The 11,275-nt window shown below is 49.1% G+C and overlaps 1 protein-coding gene across 1 annotated transcript in view; it reads left to right on the plus strand.

Annotated features, from left to right (window-relative positions):
• The window catches only part of LOC126328094 (uncharacterized), a 33,032-nt gene extending 22,906 nt beyond the window's left edge, over positions 1-10,126 (plus strand). Inside the window, exon 2 of the mRNA XM_049995980.1 lies at positions 7,259-10,126. Coding sequence (XP_049851937.1) covers positions 7,329-9,353 — 2,025 coding nt within the window. The 5' untranslated portion in view covers positions 7,259-7,328 and the 3' untranslated portion in view covers positions 9,354-10,126. The remainder of the gene's footprint in view (positions 1-7,258) is intronic.
• Positions 10,127-11,275: the final 1,149 nt, after the last annotated feature.

The raw sequence follows: 11,275 nt of genomic DNA on the forward strand, positions 1-11,275 counted from the left end.
TGCACGAATGGCAAAACGTCTTTTTTTTTTCGGATGAATCCAGGTTCTGTTTACAGTATCATGATGGTCGCATCCGTGTTTGGCGATATCGCGGTGAACGCACAATGGAAGCTTGTATTCGTCATCGCCATACTGGCGTATCACTCTGCGTGGTGGTATGGGGTGCCATTGGTTACACGTCTCGGTCACCTCTTGTTCGCATTGACGGCACTTTGAACAGTGGACGTTACATTTCAGATGTGTTAAGACCCGTGGCTCTACCCTTCATTCGATCCCTCCGAAACCCTACATTTTAGCAGGATAATGCACGAGCGATGTTGCAGGTCCTGTACGGGCATTTCTGGATACAGAAAATGTTCGACTGCTGCCCTGGCCAGCACATTCTCCAGATATCTCACCTACTGGAAACGTTTGGTCAATGGTGGCCGAGCAACTGGCTCGTCACAATACGCCAGTCACAACTCTTGATGAACTGTGGTATCGTGTTGAAGCTGCATGGGCAGCGGTACCTGTACACGCCATCCAAGCTCTGTTTGACTCAATGCCCAGGCGTATCAAGGTCGTTATTACGGGTACTGATTTCTCAGGATCAATGCACCCAAACTGCGTGAAAATGTAAACACATGTCAGTCTAGTATAATATATTTGTCCAATGAATACCAGTTTATCATCCGCATTTCATCTTCGTGTAGCGATTTTAATGGTACCTGCAACATGCTGTCGTGCATTATCCTGCTGAAATGTAGGGTTTCGCAGGGATCGAATGAAGGGTAGAGCCACAGGTCGTAACATATCTGAAATGTAACGTCCATTGTTTAAAGTGCCGCCAATGCGAACAATAGGTGACTGAGACGTGTAACCAATGGCACCCCATCCCATTTATTCATTCTTATTCAAAAATTCGTCTATCGTATAGGAGTTATCAAAGAGATAAAATTTCAATTTATTTTTTAGAACTGTTACTACTGTCTGACATTTTATTTCATCTGGTAATTTATCAAATGTTTTGCAGCAGCATATTTTACCCCTTTTCTGTGCCAAAGGTAGGTTAGGTAGAGGATAGTGTTAGTCTTTCTTCTGGTATTATAGTCATGAATGTCATTTGTTTTTAAGCTGGTCCATATTGCTGAGAACAAATTTTATTACTCATTAAATTTGCTACCAAGTTTGGTATTCGTGCGGAATTAGTTTCCGTGCCGTAACGTGTTAAATAGGGAAAGTTTAATAACAACCAAGGGAAAATGGCCCCGCTGCGGGTCTGGGGTAAGAATAGGCCCGAGGTATTCCTGCCTGTCGTAAGAGGCGACTAAAAGGAGTTTCAACCGTTTCGGCCTTCCATGTGATGGTCCCCCTTGGGGTTTGACATCCATTTTTCAAAATTCTACAGAAGTACGAGCCTTTTGGGGAAGGATGCCTTAAGTCATGTATCACTGGTCCTCAGTGCACTAAGACCTTGGCACTCAGCATTGTAATGGCGTTGTAACCGCACCCACTATTCCTCAAATTGGGCATCAACGCCTGATGGGTTGCACAAGTTACGCTCATAGTGCGTCCACATCTGCACCTACGATCATGACTTTCCATGGCACCCGAAATCCAGCACGGTAGCCAGCCCGTTGTGGTGGGGTCGTCATGTACCCTCTAGGTTGTAGCCCCCTGACAACATAGGGATCGTACTGCCGATACCTGATCTGCACCCTCCCCACGTTGGCCAAGGAGTAGATGCTCGTGTCCTTGGGGCATCAGGACTTCCGGCAACGGTCATCCTGCCAGGTGACCCTTGCTGAGGCTGGGTGGCGCCCGTGGGGAGAGCCCCTGATCAGAGTGGGTGGTACCGGGGTGGACGTTTTGCAGATGAAACGTCAACATGTATCAGGTCGATCTGCGACCGAGTCTTTTAAAAAGAAAGGTACTGTCTCTGGTTCTGGTCCTCCTGCCCTTTCCCCCTTGGCCACTCCCTGGGAGGAAGGACAGGACCGCCGGCTTGGGGCGAAGTACTTACCCCGCTATTTAGTCTGTTCTCGGACCGATGGGGGGACGTTCGCCACCTCCAAGCCCATGTTCTTTGTCAAGCATAACGAGGACATCTTCGGGGAAATCGAGGCTCTCAGTAAAATGCGTTCGGCGTCCGTTCTTATGAAGACCACCTCCGCCACACAGTCGGCAGCGCTCCAGGCGTGCGATCGACTAGGGGACATCTCAGTGTCCATTATGCTGCATCAGGCACTGAATAGGATGCAGGGGGTTATTTTTCATTGGGACCTCCTGCTGCAATCTGATGAGCAGCTCAGGGCCAACCCGGAGTGCCAAGGCGTGCATTTCGTCCGGCGAGTCCAGCGCGGCCCCAAAGACCGTCGCATCGACACAGGGGACTTTATCCTCGCCTTCGAGGGGGACGTTCTCCCGGAGAAGGTAAAGGTGATGTGCTACCGGTGCGACGTGGGACCTTATGTCCCGCCTCCTATGCGCTGCTTTCGGTGTTTGCGCTTCGGGCACATGTCGTCACCGTGTGAGGCTGACCCCATTTGTGGCGAATGTGGACGTCTTCTTCGTGAGGAACATACATGCACCCCACCACCTCGGTGAGTCCATTGTCCTGGCCTCCACTCGCCTAGATCTTCAGACTGGCCCCTGTATCAGCAGAAGATTCAAGAATTAGAAACTTTGGACCGTCTCTCTTATTCTGAGGCCAGGAAGTAGTATGACCACCTCCATCTCGTGATGTTGACAACTTCATTTGCCTCAGTCGTGTCCACTCCTTCCACAGTATCCTCACCCCTATCCTGTCCTCCCTCACATCCTCACCCCATCCGGGGTCTATGCCTCCGCCTCCCGAATCCCTCCCTTCCAAATCATCCTCCCTCGCGGCTCGGCTCCTGCCCCCTCTGCTCTAGGGGCCACCATTCCTCCTCCTCCTCCTCCTCCTCCTCCTCCCCCCCTACCCCCCCCCCCCCCCACCGCCGCCTGAGAATCGATCCTCTTCTCAGGCATCCATCGAGGAAACGTTCTGGATCCCGGCTTCCGAGGTCCAGCGTTCCAAAACGGACCCCGCGTGTGAGAACCTTCTTCGCGTCCAGCCCATCATCCCCGTGCCTCATCAGACTTCCAAGAAGTCGTCTTTATCCCCCTCTCCACCCCGGCGCGTTTCGTCTGACGCTCTATCCGTGAGTCGCTGCACCCAGCCGTCCTCAGTTTCGCCGGGACGCTCTACCAGGCGCTCAGCTGGCCTGTCGTCGGCGAATGATGCTGCCCCTCCTACGGAACCCAGGAATGCGGCCGCAGCTGGCGACGACTCGATGGAACAGGATCCGCCTCCCGCCGGTTGTAGCGTTGTTCTCTCGAAATCTGGCCCTCCTCGGGCATCGAGGTGACCAGCTCTTCACCCGTTTCGTTCCTTTTTTTCTGACTGACGATGGCTTTGTTACATTGGAACATAAGAGGTATTTGATCTATTTGGGATGAATTACAACTGCTCCTCCGCCTACACTGTCCACTCGTCCTTGGTCTCCAGGAAACCAAGTTGCACCCAACTGACTGTATTGCTTTTGCCCACTATACCTTGGAGCAGTCTGACCTCACCCCTGTGGATGGTATTCCAGCTTATCTCATGGTGGGGTCATGTTGCTCGTTCGGGATGATGTCTATTACCATCCCATCCCATTGACCACCCCACTCCAAGCAATAGCTGTCCGTATTACTCTTTCTGCCTTTACTTTTTCTGTTTGTACTGTCTACACTCCATCGTCATCTGCAGTTAGTCGAGCTAACATGATGCACCTGATTGTTCAGCTTCCTCCGCCGTTTTTGTTGGGCGACTTCAATGCCCATCATCCCCTTTGAGGCTCTCCTGCATCCTGTCAGAGAGGCTCCCTCTTGGCGGATGTCTTCAACCATCTCAATCTTGTCTGCCTCAATACTGGCACCCCGACTTTCCTCTCGGACTCTACTCATACCTACCGCCACTTGGACCTCTTGATCTGTTCTACCACTCTTGCACGTCGGTTGGAGTGGTATGTCCTTCCTGACACCTATTCGAGCGACCATTTCCTCTGTGTCGTTCGTCTGCTGCACCACACCCCATCCCCATGTCCTTCGAGCTCGAACATACCGAAAGCTGACTGGGGACTTTACTCTTCCCTGGCGACCTTTCTGGACCACAATTTTCTCAGTTGTGACAGGTCGAATACCTCACGGCTGTTATCATCAATGCTGCCAAACATTCCATTCCTCGTACTACCTCTTCTTCACGTCGTTTCCGCCCCCTGGTGGAATGAGGCTTGTAGAGACGCTATCCGTGCTCTACGACGTGCTTTACGCACCCTTCGCCGCCATCCTACGTTGGCGAATTGTATTGGATACAAACGACTCCGAGCGCAATGCCGTAGTCATTAAAGACAGCAAAAAAGCTTGTTGGGCCTCTTTCACCAGCTCCTTTAACAGTTTTACTCCCTCTTCTGTCGTCTGGGGTGGCCTGCGCCGGCTGTCGGTCATTAAGGCCCACTCCTCGGTACCTAGCCTGACTTCAGGTAATGAGGCACTTGTTGATCCTGTGGATGTCTCCAACGCCTTCGGCCGCTTTTTCGCGGAGGTTTCAAGCTCCGCCCATTACCACCCTGCCTTCCTTCCTAGGAAAGAGGCAGAAGAGGCTCGGTGACCTTCCTTCCACTCGCTGAATCTGGAAAATTAAAATGCCCCCTTTACTATGCGGAAACTCGAACGTGCACTTGAACTGTCCCGGTCCTCTGCTCCGGGGCCAGATGCCATTCACGTTCAGATGCTGACACACCTTTCTCCGGCAGGAAAAAGCTTTCTTCTTCATACCTACAATCGCATCTGGACCGAAGGTAAAGTCCCCATGCGTTGGCGTGACGCCGTCGTTGTTCCTATACCCAAACCCGGGAAGGATAGACACCTTCCTTCTAGTTACCGCCCCATTTCTCCTACAAGCTCTGTCTGTAGGGTGATGGAGCGCATGGTTAACGCTCGGTTAGTTTGGATTCTTGAATCTCGACGGCTGCTTACCAATGTTCAATGCGGCTTTCGTCGCCGCCGCTCCGCTGTTGACCACCTTGTGACCTTGTCGACATTCATCATGACCAATATTTTGCGATAGCGCCAAACGGTAGACGTGTTCTTCGATTTGGAGAAGGCTTATGATACCTGTTGGAGAGGGGGTATCCTCCGCACTATGCATAGGTGGGGTCTACGTGGTCGCCTGCTCCTTTTTATTGATTCCTTTGTAACAGATCGAAAGTTTAGGGTATGTGTGGGTTCTGTATTGTCAGACGTCTTCCTCCAGGAGAACGGAGTGCCTCAGGGTTCCGTCTTGAGCGTAGTCCTTTTTGCCATAGCGATCAATCCAATTATGGACTGCATTCCACCTAATGTCTCAGGCTCTCTTTTTGTCAATGACTTCGCAATCTACTGCAGTGCCCAGAGAACATGCCTCCTGGAGCGCTGCCTTCAGCGTTGTCTTGACAGCCTATATTATGGAGTGTGGCTAATGACTTCCGGTTCTCTGAAGAGAAGACGGTTTGCATCAACTTTAGGCGATATAAAGCGTTCCTTCCGCCATCCTTACATCTCGGTCCCCTTGTTCTCCCATTCGTGGAAACAACTAAGTTTCTAGGGCTCACACTGGACAGGAAACTTTGTTGGTCTCTGCAGGTATCTTATTTGGCTGCCTGTTGTACACGTTCCCTTAATGTCCTCAGTTCTTAGTGGTTCATCTTGGGGAGCGGATCGCACTGTCCTGCTTCGCTTGTATCGGTCCATAGTCCGATCAAAGCTGGATTATGGGAGCCTCGTCTACTCGTGTGCTCGGCCGTCCCTCTTACGCTGTCTCAACTCCATCCACCATCAGGGGTTACGTCTTGCGACCGGAGCATTCTACACTAGTCTCGTCGAGTCTTTATGCTGAAGCTGCAGAATTACCATTGACCTACCGGCGCGACGTACTGCTTTGTCGGTATGCCTGCCAGCTGTTGTCAATGCCCGACCACCCCTCTTATCAGTCCTTCGCCGATTCTCTCGACCGTCAGTATGGGTTGTACGTGCCTGCCCTGCTGCCCCCTGGAGTCCGCTTTCGTCGCCTGCTTCGACAATTGGATTTTTCCCTCCCAACCACCTTCAGAGAGGGTGAGAGCCCGACACCACCTTAGCTCCAAGCTCCGGTTCATATTCATCTCGACCTCAGCTCGCTCCCGAAGGAGGGTACTCCGGCTCCAGCGTATTGCTCACGGTTTCGAACTTCGTGCGTGACTTGCCAGTCACACCTTTATTTACACTGATGGCTCCAAAACTGACGATGGTGTCGACTGTGCCTTTGTCGTCGGGGCTGTCACCTTTAAATACTGGCTCCTCGACCAGTGTTCCAGCTTTACGGCCGAGCTTTTTGCTCTCCATCAGGCCGTTCAGTATGCCCGCCGCCACCGCCATTCATCTTATGTACTCTGCTCTGATTCACTCAGTGCTCTTCAGAGCCTTGGAGCTCCATATCCAGTCCATCCCTTGGTGCAACGGATCCAGCAGTCCCTCCATTCTTTTGCTGATGATGGCTCTCGTGTCAGCTTTCTGTGGGTTCCCGGCCATGTAGGAGTGCCTGGGAATGAGGCTGCTGATGCTGCAGTCTTCCTGCCTCGACCAGCCTCCCATTGTCCCATCTGGCATTAGTGGGGTTGTCTGTAAGAGGCTTGTCATTGTGGTGAGATACTTGGTCATCACTTCAAGGAAACAAGCTCTGGGCCGTAAAACCATTCCCAACTGCTTGGACAACCTCCTCCCGACCATCTCGGCGAGAAGAGGTCCTTCTGACCAGGTTGCGGATTGGGCATTGCCGGTTTAGCCACCGCTACCTGCTCTTCAGTTACCCAACCCCGCAGTGCCCTTGTGGTCATGCATTGATAGTGCGCCATGTTCTATTGTTGTGTCCCCGTTTTAGTCAGTCTCGTGTTGTCCTGTCTCTGCCATCTACTTTACAGGATATTTTAGCTGATGACGCTCGATCAGCTGCTCGTGTTCTTTGTTTTATTACTTTGACTGGCTTGTCCAAAGACATGTAACTCTTTCACTTATTTTATCTGCAACTTTATAAGAACTATTTGGTGCCCCCCCCTCTTGAGTTTTACTGGATTCTATGTGCTCTTATAATTGTGAGTGGGCGCTAATGACCTCAGTAGTTGAGCGCCCTTAAACACCCCCCCCCCCCAAAAAAGGGAAAATGGAATGTCCTTATGGCTCACAAGTGTCTCATTTACAGGTTCCCATCCATGACATAGGAAGTACCAGCCGACGGCAGCAACCATAAGAGCAACGATTTTCACTTCACAATGGAGGATAGCGTTACCAAGCCGACAAACCAGCAGTCAGAATTAACAGAAAAGGAATCTGCTGGTGAAAGGCAGCGTTCGGAGGCTGGAAAGATTTTGGAGAGCAGTCTGGCGACGGTAGGTGCCGAGGTGGAACCTGCTGAGCAGAAAGTCTCCCTACCTTCTGCAAGCAACCCATGCAAACAGCAAGGAACTGCAGCGGTCGGGGATACGGGGCCTGCGAGCTCCAGCGGCGGGGGCAGCAGCCAGAAGGGCAGCGGGAGCAGCAGCGGCAGTGGCTTCGACGCGGATGTCGATGAGACGGACTACACAGTGTCTGTAGCATCGTCTGCGGATCTAATTGAAGCTCATGACAGTGCGTTGGAAGCACTTGAGCTCGGTAATCAAAAGGAAAGGAACACTTTCATTTGGATCGACAAATGTCTGGATAGAGTAGGATCCGCGAGTAGCGAGCTCCGCACGTTCGCCGTAGCTGTGTTAAACAGTGCTTGCATTGGTAACGACAATGTGCAGTCGATCATTAACGATGATGAAAGTCCTCAGAGTGTTGCCGACTATAAACAGAGATTGCAGGCTATTCAAGAGTACTTGCTTGCCGCCTACCAAGATTTTGCTGTGCAGGAGAATGCGAAGATGGTAGACTTGGAAGCTAAGAGTGAAGAGACTGGAAGCTCGTCAGAAGATATGAAAGTAAGCAGCAGCAAAGATTTTATGGAGAGTGCGGTAGGGAATCAAGGTGATACGGATGCATGTGGAGAGACGAAATTGATGAGCAGTGAAGGTGACGGAAAGACTGATAGGTCAGATGATGATTTAGAGACGGAAAGAAGTGGTGACCGCGCGATGATGACAGTAAAAACTGATGGAGGGATTGCAGAAAAGAATGCTGCCGACGACGTATTAAACTCGGTGGCCCTAGAACCAGATTTGGTTAACAGAAGTGGAGGTGAGAGGGGGAGTGTGACAGCATGTGGTGGTAAGAAGCGTGATCATCAAACTAGCTCCGGTATCGAAAAAGCCATTGAGGGCGGTGCTGTCGAAGACGGTCATCGCCAACCAGCGATTAATAGCAGCAATAGCAAGCCGGAAGAAGCGAGATTGGCGGTAGCTGGTGAACAGGAAGCGGGTGAGGCGGCGTGTAAGAGAGCTCAGATAATACGAAAGCTGGTCACGAGGCAGCGGGAAGCACTGTCTAGGATGAGTGCTACGGTCGGCACGTGCGCATTTAGATTAAACTCGGCGTGCCATTTCCTACTTACCTGTGTGAAATGTGCTGCGTGTGTGTGCAGTTCATGTCTGCATGCACACGGCCTGGCCGAGCTTGCACTGCAGATAGCAGAATCCTCAGGCATTGCAGACCTCGAAACTGTGAGAGAGGCTGCCACCACTGCGTCACAGAACACAGACCTGGCCTTAGCAAGCTGCGAGAAAGCTGTCCAGCTCCACAAGGATGCCTTCAGTATCCTGGAAGAGGTAATGACGCCGCTGGTTAACATCCGGGCTGACGACGAGCTGGGAGAACACACTCTTCGCGAAGTCAGCGAGGAAGCTGAGGACGTAAAACAGATCTTAGACCAAAGAGCCAACGGTCATCTGGCCGTGCTAGCAAATAAACTCACTCTAATGGAGTCTATGATGGACACATTGTCTCACGCTGTCAAAAGGGCGAAGGATGTTAGTAAGGTCACGAAGCAGCTGGTCAAGAAGTTCGATGACGCCGCCTTCCAGTTCCCTGTTGTGGCGGCCGCGTTCGGGACAACCCAGTTCGCTCTCCGAACGATGACAGCAACGACAAATGCTCTTAGACCGCTGTCACAACTGGGGTCAGATGTTAAGAGTGAGCAGCCTTCAGACCAAGAAAACCCTCCGGAAAATGGCCTATCTGCAGGTCATGGAAACATCCAACAAGAGAGAACACCTGTAGATCAGGCAAACGATCTACAGAATGCGGAGTGTGAAGATCAATCGAACTCGGCAGCAGAAGTCAGGATTGGGACAGACAAAGATGCTGATGCAAGTGATTAGCTGTGTGGGTGCTGAAAATGTCCATAAACATCACTATTGCATGTAAAGTTTTAATACAGAAATAAGAGGAGCCAGTTTAAACTGGTTTCCCCAATACTAAATGACCACGAAATTTTAGTCTCGAAATATTTTATCGGTTTTAGTGGAGGATTGTATTTTAAATATAATTCGAAGATCGCTAGCTAGTGATTTTCAAATTTTATAACGTAAAACGATTACTCTAACAAATATTCAGTGCGCCCTCATAGGTGGCGAACCTTAAATTTTATTTTTATAGTAATCAACTTAATTGGGAGTTTCAGGAAAATTGTGTAACACTTCATTTAAAAAATGTTGGTAGTCGTTAAAAATGGAGAAAAGATTGCAAATTTGCTTTCCCGATTCCAATAACGACTGCAAAAATCTGCTGCAAAGTTCTGCAGACGAACGCAGTGTCAACGTGAAAGAAAACAGTGGTATGTCTTGATTGTTTCGAAAACACACGCATGTAAACTGTATATTTATTTGTCCTTCATTTCAGTCTAGCTGTTGAATATCATAAGTGCATTAAATAACACCAATTCATAATTCTTGCTGATTCTTTCTGTGAACTCGTCTTGAGTACAGTGAAATTAAATGTTTTTTTCAAGGCGGTGACTTAAACATCTGTTAAAATCACGTTTAACTGTAATGTTGTAGAATAAGCCGACCATATTGAAAGCAACTGTGTAACAATGTGTACTCGTAGAATTTGTGAACTACTTTCTAAAACATAATAAATGCAGTGTTAACAAGTCTTTAGTTTTACTTGTTTCCGAACCTACACCATTCCACTTTCTTTCTCCTACTGAAATTACAAGTGGATCTGATATGGTTATTTATTCATATTCACAACGAAAATTGAAGTAATCGTACCATCTTCATTAGGTCCAAAAACTTGCATTAAAAGAAATGTTCATACTAAAAACATTAATTTTTCATTATGTGAGGGCAGAAATATTATTGAAATGTTTATATTCTGACATAGGTGCTGCAGGTTAGAAAGTACTTCGTGGTACTTAATACTAGAGAAGCTAGTCAATATTTGACTCGAGCCGTCCGCGGTGGCCGTGCGGTTTTAGGCGCTTCAGTCCGGAACCGCGAGACTGCTACGGTCGCAGATTCGAATCCTGCCTCGGGCATGGATGTGTGTGATGTCCTCACGTTAGTTAGGTTCAAGTAGTTATAAGTTCTAGGGAACTGATGACCTCAGATGTTAAGTCCCATAGTGCTCAGAGCCATTTGAACCTTTTAACTCGACATGTTGATGAAACTGTACTTATTAATGAATATATAGTATGAGTAGTGATTTTCAGGAACAAAAATGACTGCAGTGATCATGGTATCACATACACATGGACTCGAGTATATAGATGTTTAATTAGTGTTTAATCCAGAAGGAAAATAAAATGCATTGAAATAATGCGGAACAGTTCACAAAGAACCACAAACGTGTTGTACACCCTCTGGTTTTATGAATGACTCTTTACAGGATTCTCTCATTTTACTGACCATTCATTTTCCTAGGTGAGTAGTGCTCTTGTTGAGCTACACAAATTGTAAGCTTCGGTCACTACAGATTCTGCTCTTTTTATTAAATGGCTTTTCCAGTTTCATGTGGAAGAAAACAATGGTAGCACCAGAATGTAGCTGGTGTATTTGAAGAGCTGCTTATCACTTTTGACTCCATGGACTCGGTATGCAAACGACACTAGTGGAGTGTTACCAGTTAATGCTTAGGTCTGTATTTGTTACTGACCGGTGAGTTGTATTTCAACGAGACAGCTGGTCGTCATCTTAAAGTGCTTAGTGACTAGTTGCCGCAGTTGCTCGCCAACTTACGCTCTGACTTGCTGGTAACAGAGGACACACACATCCAGAGCCCCCTGCCGAAGAAATATGCG

The sequence above is a fragment of the Schistocerca gregaria genome, chromosome 2 (assembly GCF_023897955.1).
Source record: "Schistocerca gregaria isolate iqSchGreg1 chromosome 2, iqSchGreg1.2, whole genome shotgun sequence".
Classification (NCBI taxonomy): Eukaryota; Metazoa; Arthropoda; class Insecta; order Orthoptera; family Acrididae; genus Schistocerca; species Schistocerca gregaria.